Source organism: Ambystoma mexicanum, chromosome 10, assembly GCF_040938575.1.
Source record: "Ambystoma mexicanum isolate Mex_15411 chromosome 10, UKY_AmexF1_1, whole genome shotgun sequence".
In the NCBI taxonomy this organism is placed as follows: Eukaryota; Metazoa; Chordata; class Amphibia; order Caudata; family Ambystomatidae; genus Ambystoma; species Ambystoma mexicanum.
Window position 1 is genome coordinate 1,080,073,001 of NC_090932.1, and position 12,873 is coordinate 1,080,085,873.

At 43.9% G+C, this 12,873-nt stretch overlaps 1 protein-coding gene across 10 annotated transcripts in view; it reads right to left on the reverse strand.

Annotated features, from left to right (window-relative positions):
* AAK1 (AP2 associated kinase 1) overlaps window positions 1–12,873 on the reverse strand; it is a 498,991-nt gene that overhangs the window by 372,182 nt on the left and 113,936 nt on the right. For all 10 annotated transcript variants that reach the window (XM_069618901.1, XM_069618899.1, XM_069618897.1 and 7 more), the window contains exons 3-5: window positions 3,349–3,467; window positions 2,582–2,690; window positions 1,145–1,287 (exon numbers count right to left, since the gene is read on the reverse strand). In XM_069618901.1, coding sequence (XP_069475002.1) covers window positions 1,145–1,287; window positions 2,582–2,690; window positions 3,349–3,467 — 371 coding nt within the window. The remainder of the gene's footprint in view (window positions 1–1,144; window positions 1,288–2,581; window positions 2,691–3,348; window positions 3,468–12,873) is intronic.

Below are 12,873 nucleotides of genomic sequence, written 5' to 3' on the forward strand. Positions count from 1 at the left end.
CTTTTGTTTTCACAAGACTCCACTAGGACTGCGTTCTTTATTATTTGAAGGTTGTAGCTTGTTCCCCTCTTAGATTTAGTTAGGCGTTTATCACACCTCTTTGAAAGTTCAATAAACACTGTTGATCTGTGGTCACGCCTGTCCATTTTACTTCGGTGCCATGCCTTCCTTACACTAATCTCAGACACATTGCATGACCTTGGAGACTTCCATGGTAGTACACAAGTGTGAATTGGAGTGTACAACATGCATTAATGCATGCCCTTACATGTGTAGCTCTTGATGTAAGAGGGCACAGAGTTGGGTCGAACCTCAATGAGTGCTTTTTCTTGACGGTCTTATGACTTTGTGCTGTATTTTTCTGCGATCAGATATTCGACCTTTGGTCGGTTACCTTGGGTAAGATGCCATTTCCTGCGTATTTGGTATTTGTGGCCCTGCTTGCTTTCCCATGTAACCTGAATCCTGTTCTCTCTGGGGACCCTAAACATTGTCTTTACTCTTGATTCTCTGTGTTTTTTTTTTTTTACTTTGATTGGGGTGCTCTATCGTTTCTGCATACTTTTAGAGAATATGGTCACATTTTCCTCTCCAGTTAGTGTTTGTTCGCCTGCCAGGGGCTTGGCCCCTACATTTTAATGTTCTTTCCCATACCGTGGCCTAAGAGTCCGGCATCTCGGGTCCATTGAATCAGGCGAAAATACCTGGTGGGAATCCCGTTTAGGTTCAAGTGGTTACCAATCTCTCCCTAAGGTGTACTTGGTGTATTGATTGGGGTTGAGATATTTTCCTTAGTGGCACTGCTTGTTTTAACCAGTATTGCTGGTTTCTTTCCTACAGCCTGTAAGAGTTGTCAATATTCAGTTTGCCTTTCATCCAATTTGTAGACCTCCATGTTACTACTGCCTGCAGTGGTAGCACATCAGAGGCACCCAGCTGGCTGCTAATTAACAGAGTCTTGGCAGCCTTCTTCCACCCACAAAAACCTGTTACTCACCAGCAAAGGGATCCCCAAAAACATGATTCATAGTTAAAACTCTAGCCAACAAAGGCACCAGAAGCAGTCGAAACTGTGCAAAACATGAAATAGAACTACAAGTCTGCATTGTTCTCCAGATTACACCTGGGAGGTCTGCCAAGTTACCTTTAGGTCACGGTGAACAATGGGAATCTTGCACTGGTGTAGTCGGACCACCGCCTCGCACGTGTCACAAAATATCTGCAGGACCTCACTTTCAGTGAACCCCGTCTGTAGCCGCTGATTCATCAGGTTCACCACCTGGCCCCCTGTGAGGGAGAAGAGACCAGAAGGAGCAGTCACAAAAGAGGATCACAAGCAAAGTCATGGACAGCAGGCACCCGGGTGGTTCCCCTTAGTTGCATATGAAAGGGGAGCATTAAGGGGATAAGGCGGTGGGGGGGTGGAAATCCATCAGAGAAAAAATAGCATATAGACCAAGGGAGTTGGGTGCCAACGCCGGTCTGCGTTCACTGGGCACACATTCATCAGCCTGGCTCTCAGTGAAGGAGAACACTGGGGGCGTGGTTGAGTACTCACACTTTAGGATCTAACTGGGGAGTAGACACATAAAATATTTACATCAGAGAAATGAGCAGTGTGACACTTCGGGAATGGGGTGGAGGAGGGGTGAAAGCGACAGTGCCAAAGAGGGTGCCCACAATGGGAGGCTTTAGAGTGGAGAACAACTATACCCTGACAGACACAGACTTCAAAGAGTGCAGAGCAGTCTCACAGAGGGTTGAACTGCCCCAGAAAAGGGACATGTACAAAGTTTTCACTGTTGTTGGATAGAAAAGGAACATGTACATAGTCTTCACTGTTGTTGGATAGCAGAGTAGACACACAGACACACGCACACACACACACACACACCTCAACGGTATTGGGTCCCCTTGGCTCCAACCAACACCTTGACATCCCAGGGGTCGGCAAACACTGGCTCCTGGTTGTCATTATTTGTCTGTGGTCGATATATATGTGGTTGCTTCTTATGCTACATATTCAGCGGTTTTATGAATGTCCAAGACAGCTTTGTCGCACCGAAATGCACACAGACCTCTCAATTCTTCAAGGAATGCTGAAGCACGCAAGGAGGGTTCTATGTCATTTCATCACGGGACGTTTTTTCGCTGTGTTTTTTTACAGCCAATTTTTCAATGAAAAAATATCGATTTTTGAATATTTTATTTTTGGGGTGTTCCCCAAACCCCCATCAACTTTTATTTTTTATATGATCCCGAACACCCACATCCCAACTATAATATTTCAACCCCCCCTAAAAAATTCTATGAGTTTTTTTTCGTAAAAAATATTGCAGTAAAAAAACCCAGTGAAAAAACATCCCCCGATGAAAGGCCGTTATACTCCAAGAAGGCACCCTGGTTTGTGAGGTACAGGGTGGTTGGAGGAAAGGGGACAGCAAGCAAATGTATCAGTGGGGGCAGGGAGTATCTTAAATAATAATACATCTATTTATAGACATTTTCAACCCGATTTCGATCCATGATGAAAACACAAGGCACATCGGTAGGTACCGGTGCCCACCAGCTAACCACTCACCTCGGCAGTAATCCATCAAAATTAGAACTTCCCAGACATCTCCACTGCTCACTGAGTTGATGCTCGAATCAATGTAACCCACAATATTCTTGTGCCCGACCAGATCCCTCTACATGGGGGAGAGAGAGGGAGAGGGGGAGAGGGGGAGAGAGATGGGGAGGCAGTCAGTTTACAAAGAAGGCACTACAGTTGTATCAATCGATTCCCCACAGGAAAGCGAAGTAATCGATGGCAAAAAGAAGATGCCCTCCCAGTGAAATTATTGACATGGGGCAAAATCGCCCCCTAGCCGATCAGACAACCTGCAACACGGATGAAGAAGAGGAAGAGATGCTCCCAGAGTCCACCAATGACCCACAGATTTGCTGGACCACACCAACAGCCAGGCTAGGGCTCGATAGATGTTGCATTCTAGTCGGCAGGTAATCGGCAAAACGCTCCTTGCCCATGTAATGTTGGTTGAAGGTAAACCTTGCAAAGGTAATCAGGCAGACTTTATCCAATATGCAGCAACATACTTTGGCATCTACCTAATATTTACAACTGCTACGATTTTTAGTTGGTAAAAAATAAATAAGAAATGGCTATTTTTGCCATTCCACTACCCCACACACAGCCTCATCTCTTCTGGAGGCCCGAGGCTCGGGCACAGTACACCAAATTCTAGACATGCCTCGACATTGAGACAACCACTGGTGGTCGTTTGGAGCAGTGTAAAATCTTTCCAACATAAGACTTCAACTATTCATTGAGGAACATTACCTTACCATAATTTGGATTTCCCTCTTGCACACTTGCAGGTCGTATTCGTTGTTGACGTACATGCGCTTCAAGGCACACCGCATGCCATTGCTGGTCCGCACCAGGAACACAATTGCAAAGCCCCCTGGAAAACAGAGACCATAAGTCAACAGTCTTTTTTAAGACCGTCAGGTCGACAGACATCCATAATGCACCTATGCACAGGCATCAGCTATCTTAATTAAAACATAACTTGTGTTAGAAAACTAAAATCCATCAAATACATCCATTAACTAAAAACATCACAATCAATACAACTACGGCTTTGGTACAGGTATGTCAAACATAAAAAATAAAAAGAATAAGTTTACTAGAAAATTTAACATCAAATTAGCTTAGCATCTCGGAATATAATAATAAAAGGCTGCCCAATTTACATTCAGTCTCAGCAAAGAAACGTGGCTACTGCCAACATGGCATAATTTCCTTTACACACCTTTAGCACCTGCCAGGTCGTTAGTATTGTCAAATCTTTAAACAAGCACAGATGTCAACGTTTTCAAGGTGTCAGAGGACTAAACCAAGAATCTCATCTTCATAGGGAATAACAAGATTCACAGGAAACCTGCTCGGAATTTGGATTACTCCAGGCGCCTGAAAAATTAGCCAAGGTAAAGTACCCAATGGAAGCCTGACAAAGTCCCATCAAACTCTGAACCATTGCAGGTAACACTCAAACGCAAAAGGAAAACTTCCAAACAGGATGAGACAAGCCCACAGAGTCTAAAACAGTGGATCAACTCGCAAAGAGAGGCACCACAGATCACGCAACCGTCTGAGCCCTAGCTTCGCATTCGTGTGAATCTGTACAAGTTTATCCCAGGAGGTGGGGCACGATGAGCGAGCCTAGCCTGTTTTTATGAATTTCATCAATGGTAGTGGGAGTTCCCCCAGGAAGAGAAACTGCCAGACAATACCTGCCTATCCACCAGCACTATCCATAAACCCTATGGTCTTCCACAAAACTATACAGTCTTCAGTTTAGCTTGTTGGATTACTCTCCAGTGGCCCAATTCTACTACTAAGGGAATCGTTAGCATACTCTAAACACGACTAAGGGGTTGTGTTTAATCTTGTAAACCTCTCTGTATAACAGCCACATACAGAGCTGCAGAAACAGAATGGGCTCCGTTGACTGTCAGTGTCGGGCGATTCCTCTTCCCAACACAAAATGGCCTCTTAAGACCCTTTTGTTCAGCTTTGCTCATCTTTCATGTGTCTAAAATACTCCATCTATAAAATGCGCAATGTCGGATAAAAAAATGTGGACTATTTAAGCATTTTATTGATGTGCACATATATTATAGACTGCATGCTGTGAAAAGAAACGAGAAGGGATTTTACAAAATCGGCAAACAGACCAGCATTTAATTAGATACACTAAATACATTTTGTTTATCCAAAACAGTACGTTTCCGCACCTGGTCTATCAGTTACTTTTAATTGTTTTTTATTGTGCCAGGAAGTCAAAAAAGTCAGTTTGGGGGTCTAATACAGGATGTTGTCTTTTTCAAATAAGGTAATAGCGGTGTTCATCCGGTTGTGAGAAGATGGAATTTTGTCGCTGGATGGTCATGAATGTGAATTAGTACCAATATCTTCCAAACTGATACACTTGCTTAATTGGTTTTGCTTAGTGCTGCATTTTAGTTACCTAGTGGCCATTTCAAAGCACTTGAGTTTGCACATCAAGTTGTTTAGTCATCGTGCTCAAGGCCAGCCCGAGGATTCGTGGGAGATCAAGGAGGAAAGGAAAGGCTGGCTCCACCTCCAATTTTCAAAGTGTAGTGACATCACTGAAGGGTACCTCATTGGATAGGAAGTGTTTAGTCTTTTGTACATTATAAGAAGCTGCCAGGCGTAAGACATGAGACACATGCCTTTGGGTCATGCAACAGATTAATAGTCACTGCTGTGGTTCTACTTGGAGCCACACTCTTGTTTGTACACAGGGGGGAGGAGAATGTAAGAGCTGATCCAGGAATGTGCTAGTAGGCTGCTGCAGAGGGGGCACAACGACACTGTAATAAGACAATTTGACTCACCCGTGGAGGCATCTTGAACTAGAAGAGAGAGTGTTAAGGACTAAAGCACCACAGTCCTAAAGAGGTGTAGGATCTGGTAGGATACCAGAAGGTTGTACGGTGTCTAATCCCATCACTGTTTGGTAATTCAACCGAATCTCTTTGGTTACTAGAATGAACGTGACTAGAAACATCAAGCTGGTTTTGAGCCATCTTTAATCTCTTGTCCATCACACTGCTCAATGTTTCCCCCCATCCTCTGACCAAATGAAAGCACTTTTCTTAAATTATGTTGTCAGAGTGCTGACTGCCAAGTTTGGGTGCAAAACAAATTCATTTGTTAAAAGATGGCTGTGATGCAGAACGGTGAGGAGGGAGAATAGCCAGAGGTACAGTGGCTAACTAAAAAAAGCATATGTACATCAGGGTCAATGTCTTCACGTGTGTTAGTCTCCTGACATCCCAGCAAATGTAAGAGGGGTGGGAGGTCCACCCAGGTGACTAAGAAATGTCTCACAACAGTTCAGAATATAAGTATCCTCTGTTGCCCATGGACTGTGGGGGGCGGGAGAGAAGCTCAATCTAAAAGCATTTCACCCATTCATTGGCTCAGGCTCCTCCTGGCCGTAGTCTGATGTCCAGCAACATACCCTGGTCTTACCCCATTGCAGTTTCTGTGTAGTCCATAGCGAGTGAGAGCATTATGGAGTCAAGAGCTTGACACAAGCTTAAAAGGTTCTTCCAGACATTGGAGGCAGACGACAATCTTCCACAACTGTGTTCCTCGAGACCTGGGGTATGGCGTTTGGTCATGTCACCTGACCACCTTCCTGTTCTAGGGTCCTGATCCAAGACGCACCCCAACTCCTGGCTAACCCAGCCATAGTCTCCCTCAGACTTGTGCCCCCTCCCACCTGTTGGGCCAGGCATGCGCTATTCGAATCTCTAATCTTTCTGGCTACGAGGGGTGACACATTTATCTCCCCTTTTAGCTTTTCTCCATCCTTACTGTTGGGTTTCATTCCAACCAACTCTACAGATGGTATGACTCTCTGCTCCGGCCACCTTAATAGAAAACCCTCTAAAGATGGCATCCGTCCTACCTCCCCCATTGTAACCGCCTCCCTTCAACCTACAACAATCCTCCCTCCTAACTCTCCTCTCAATAGATCTCTTGATATCCAACCTCCTCCAAACACCATGAGCTCCTTCAACACAAAACACACTGAATATACATGCAAAATTTTATAGTTTGGCATCCTGTCCCCTTGGGTGGTGCCCGGTCGAATTGTTCCACCTGTGTAGTTTAGGTAGACTTATTTACTGACTGTACCATGTGGTTTGCAAGGGGGTTGGCCTGAGCCCTGCTGACATGGCCTGCATGGAGCTTGGTCCCTCCTCATTCCCAATGTGTAGTCCAAAAACAAACCAAAAAAAACAGGAATCCTTTGTCAAGGTGGGGAAGCTGTGTTACATACAAGGCTTTCATTGTGAAGAAATTGCAACTTTGCAAACACTAAATCACTCGTGGTAAAGCTGTGTTTAATTTGTCCTCCATGCGTACATTTAATGTCCTTTATCCCGCACTTGGTATTTGCCAGTCTTCAGTAGTCTGCGCAAGTCAGCCTCAATAACTTGAATGTTGCTTCTGGCATTTGTGCAGAGTTGGAAAAGACATTTCTACACTTACCGGTGAACTCAAACTGCGGCCACTCTGCTTCCATGAAGAGAGGTGTGTTAACTCCTATGCTGGATATTTGGGTTTGGCTAGTCGGCTGGAAAAGTGGTCCAGAAGGTTCTATGTCATCATTCTGACTGTTGAAGTCCTCACCAAAAAAGGCTGCTTTATTTAGGCCTATTTTGTGTGCCCTTCAACGGATGGAATGATAACTGTGTGCTGTGGGGGGCAGGAGGGGGAGAAGAGGGTTCACCTCCAAACCACCCTGGGAGCCGCTTCCCAACCCCACCCTCTCCTTTTGTCAATCAGGGGATTTAACACCCCCAAACCTACCCCCCCCCACCACAACCTTATGACCGTCGCACTAAAATTTGAGTGTTGAGATACACAGCAATTTATATTTCGGCTTTCCCAACAACTTTTGATTCCCCCCCCCCCCCCCCAAGACTAAATATTTTGGGAAAGATCCAATGAAAAAGTAATTCAGAAAGTAAAACAAAATAAAAAAGCTGTTTTCGGTATAATTCCATTCATTTCCCCATAGAGATAAAGACCACATTTCTGCACAGCAAAAACCGCTGGACGGAATTGGACTTGATACGAAAAAACTTGGGCACAAAGACTTGACTCGATTTCCGGGAGGTGTCTGGGGTCTTGCCTCCAGTAGTTTTAAAATATTTGACAGAGAAGGTGGGGCCCCCGACTCCCAAAATGATTGCTATATCTTTTGTTCGGTGCACGAGATAACCGCAGTTATTACGGGAATAACCGTGGTTAGCCAAAAAGGAAAAGGTGAAAAAATGCCATTTGGAGGGGTGGCCGGGGCCTGCAATGACATCAGGCTTGAGGGTCGGGAGTGAGAAAGAGGGCACCATGTGAAATTGGGGCATTTGGGGGGGGCTAGGGACCAATTTCAGAGCTTAATTGTTTGGGCTAGTCACCCATACAAAAAATCTTTTATATCAAAACCCTTGACATACACTGAAAAAAAAACTTAGTTAAGGTAAAGTTAAGCGGAGCAGATTTAACGCAACGAAACCCTTGAAATTTAGTGGATGTGGGAAGTCATGACCAGCTCAACTCAGCTTGTTCCCGTGGCAAAGCCTATGAGCATATATATATATTATATGAGAAGGGATTCACAATGGGATTCAAAATGGCATTATGGGGGACAGTAAGTTAAGCTCGTCATGACTTCCCACTTACACTGAATTTCAAGGGTTTTGATGTGTTAAATCTGCTCAACTTAACTAAAAAAGCTTTAAGTGAATTTCAAGTTTTTTTTTATACCATAGTTTTTTTTATAAGCCACTAGACATGGCCTTCGGTCAAGTTCACGGTACGTGTTCCCCCAATGTTTCTTTTGGACCCACTGGGTGGCCATAGCCTTTGGCCATGGCAACTATATCCGTCTTCTGGGCCCACTAGCCAGTGAGCATGGCTAGTGCCCACTGTATATTTTAAAATCACTACCATATCCACTGTAACATGTTGCCCCAAAATGTTTCTTTTGGACCTGCTAGGCCGCCATGACCATTATATACACATGTATTTTGGGCCCACTAGCCAAGGCCTTCAACCCTGGCCAGTGAGCACGGCATTCCTGCTCACTGGACAGGGCCATTTTGCACCCCTTGAAATGTTGCCAGAGTAGGTTACCACACACCTCACTGTAGGATGATGGCACTATTTTTTTTAATATCACTCATTTTAAAAACTTTTTATTAAACAAAAACATGTTTCTCCATAACCGCAGCTATATTAGCAATGGACTACAAATAACCATGAATATTTCAAAAATATCTGCAGTTATACGTGTGACTTACTCCCCATCCAGTTTTCTACCATAACCCAGAATATGCAAAAACGTTTGAGCTCTGAACTTGGTCTCCAACTCACCCCACCCAAATTCACAGTGTCTTCTTTCCCCTCCCCACTTCTAGCATGAGGCCATTTCATCCTTTCTCCTCCTCCAAAAAGGGCGATTTTCACCTTTTCGTTTGAGAAAATTTGTGAATATTTAGTAAACGTTTACGAACATCTCACACCAAAAAAAAATACATAAAAAAAAAATTTAAAAAAAAGGTGGCTTTTTAATTTCTGAAAAGCCACTTTACTGAAAAGCACCATTGGCGACCTAGATATAATTTTGGGAGAAGGGGGCACCTCCTTCTCTGTCAAATATTTTAATGACTACTCTATGGAATAACCCCAAAAATCTAGTCAACGCTTCATGCCCAAGTTATTTCATACCTAGTCCAATTCCGTCCAGTAGTTTTTGATGTGCGCTGCAAAGAAATGTTGATTTTTTCTCTATTGCGCCGGTAGTGTTTCAAAATATACAGTCGGCTGTGCTCACTAACCAGGCCCGAAAGACCTGTATAGTGGCCACGGCAGGAGGCTGTGGCCACCTAGTGGGTCCAAACAAAACGTATTGGGGGAACAGTTACAATGCATATGACCAAAGGCCCTAGCCACTGAACATGGCTGGAGCTCATGGTCAGTGCACCGGTAGAATTTCAAAATATACAGTGGGTATGACCGAAGGTCGTGTTCACTGGCCAGGATCGAAGGTGTATTTCTGGTGCTTGTATCTGCTTAGATTCACATGCATCGGCCGACATCTAGTGGAAGCAGTGCAGTTGTTTTTCAAAACTCGAAAAATGGGCCTCAAAATAGGGCGTGCCAGTAATACTATCCCTATTGTGACGTCCCAACATCTAGTGTTATTTGCAGAGTGTTGCATGAATGGTTTTCAAAGTTCAAAAAGGGACGCCGACAGTGCGTGTCTGTAATAATATCCATAGTGCGACGTGTACTGTACCCATAGTCCTTCATGCGTCAAAGTCCTCAGATTATTTTATTTCTGACATTAGGGAGCATGAAGTTATGCGCAAACACAGGAAAGAAAGGTGTAAGATGTCCATGTCCCTTCAGCTGCAAGAGGGGAGGTAGGGTGGAAGCATGTGAATATAAGCAGATACGAGTGTCAGAAAGACAATTACTGATATGTAATATATGCCTTCGGAGGCTTGTGGATTTGCTTAGAATCACATGCTTTGCATAGACTAGCAAGTATCACCTGGAGAAGGTGGTGGTTTTTTAGAAGGTACAGCGGCAAAAATATGTCCCAAAACTTCCTGACCCACCTTTGAATCACCACTTGAATGTGCAACTAAGCAGTAATGCTGTGTGAACATGTGAATTGTCGTCCCGGTTCCTTGAGTGGAGTGTGCTCTGGGCGTGAATGGCAATGTTCACACACAGATACATACACAAAGTGCTCAAGGAACTTCCAGACACACTACAACACCTACTGGCACTACAACATCACATGAAGCCTCAGAGTACACCAAGGCTACTTCCTTCACTTCAAAAGAAACAACATACTGTTGACCCAGAGGAAATCGTTTTTCCATTTCCAATAACACTAGGACTGGAACATGCACCAGGGGCCGTTTTGAGGAGACAATGGATGAAGTTTCCTCCTTTGTCTCCTTTATGGAACGTTACCCTGTAAGATAAACGTCTATAAACAACAGAAGCGGAACCACCATCTAAGTCCCCTAAAATACACACAATGCATGCTTCACCATCTCACATCATTGATGTGACTCAGGACGCACAACATCACACCTTTCAAGATTATCAGGGCAGATGGTATAATGACCCTTGTGCTCCTACATACTATTACCCTGAGGCGGGTATCTTGCAGCCTCCTGATGTCACTGACGATCCTGGAACCAGTTCTCCTATTGATGACAAACTTCTTTAATGATTTGCTCAGGAGAGCAGCAGATCATTTCAAAATTCAAACACAAGAGTCTGTTGAAAACACAGACTTTGTAGGTAATATTCTAAATGAGAAGTACCATTGCTACAATCTATAAAAAAGCGTATGCAATCTTTCTTGTCTACACCATCCCTTACAAGGGCGGTAAACCCTGGAGTGGAAAGAGTTTTAAACCTGCACCTACAGACTCACTTTATGCTAGCGGCCATTTAAAACCAGATTCTTTAGTCATTACTACTACTATTGGAAGATCAGGGGTCCCCTTGTCTAATGCGGAAACTCCTCCAGACAAAGTTTAAAAAACTTCAAGCCATAGGAAAAAGAAAAAGTTGCTACTTTGGCAGCCTATTGTACATGCATAGCTAATAACACGTTACTTGCAAGCTACAATAGTGCACACTGGCACTCAGTGCAAAACCAAATGGATTCTGTTCTAGAAACGCTTAAGTCACAATTACTAAACCTGTTAATGAGGGGAAACAGGTGGGTCAACAAAACACCCAAGATGCCGCAGAACCTGTGGGCAGGATAGTAACAGAGGATACAAGCTACCCTAATTAACATGCCAATAGAGGAATCTGTCCTGTTGGGTAAAGCAGTTGACGCATTTCAAACTGCGAAAAAGAAGCAGGAGACCTTCAAAATATTAGGGCCAATATCCAATAAACGTTACGTCCAATGCAGTGTGTTTAATACCCATCATTCCTTTCGGGCCAAGGTTATTCAAGGTCCACGCAGTCAGGGTTTGGAGCAGCCTCCTCCATGTGATTCTCAACTCAAGGTCAATCAACCACCTTTCAAACCTCATACCAAAGAGGGCTTTGGTGGGCTAAAGGTAAAGGTCGGGACAGAAGTGCAGACACAAGAGGCTCCTCTGCACCGTCCAACAAATGACACATTCGTTCACATCCCCTCCCATGAATCCCCAGAAGGTGGTCGCATTACACTTTTCACCCAAGCATGGGAGGGCATAACATCATACCAGTGAGTGTTGTCAAAAGTGGCTAAAGGATAATAAATCGAATTCCTAGAAAATCCTTGCCACCATCCGCCTTGATACTACAAGCAGAGATGTAAACATTTCTACAGAAAAGAGCAATAGAGCTGGTTCCATTTCTAGAGGTAAAATAATGTATTTATTCAATATACTTCCTGGTTGCAAAAAAGGATTTATCTATGCGCCCTTTGTTAAACCTGCGTCCTGCAAACACGTATGTCAAACTGTGAAAAATCAGAATGACACACTGCAGGAAGTTATCTGAATTAAAAAAAAAAACCAACATTGGGCATGAAAGATGCATACTTTGAAATATCAGTGGCATCATTGAAATATTAATGTTGCCAGTACACTGAAAATACCTAAAGGTTCAAAGTAGGGTTAATTCAATATCAATTCAAAGTTTGTTCCTTCGGCATAGCCTCAGCGCCAAGAGTATTTACAAAGGTGCTTGCAGTAGTTGCAGCCCACCTGCGCAGGCAGTCCATTCCAGAGGACCCTTAGCTAGACGACTGGCTAACAACAAGGGACGCACCTCAAATGTGTCAACCGAACACTCATGAAACAATGAACCGGCTATTTCAGTTGGGTTGGACAATCAACGAGAAATAAAAAAAATAAACTCTCGTTCCCAGTCAAGTATAACAGTCTGCAGGGGCAATAATTCAAACAGAATAAGCCCTAGTCGTCCCCTCCAACGAGGGGGTCCAAAACTTTCTATTTCAAGTTCCACAATATGTAGCCGGTCATCAGATAACCGAACAAAAGGTCATGCATCTTCTCGGAATAATAGCTGCATGCATTCATCTTATACCACACGCACAAATTAGCATGCGTTTTATGCAAGAGTGGCTAGCGAAACAATGATTGCAAGCAAGCTGTCTATGGGATGATTTAGTGGTGGTTTCCCAACCTCTTGCTTTGTGTGTTTGGAAGGTGTTTGTGCTTTCGGTGTATGTTTCAGAAAACATGGGTTCCTCTTTATCACCATGCACTGGA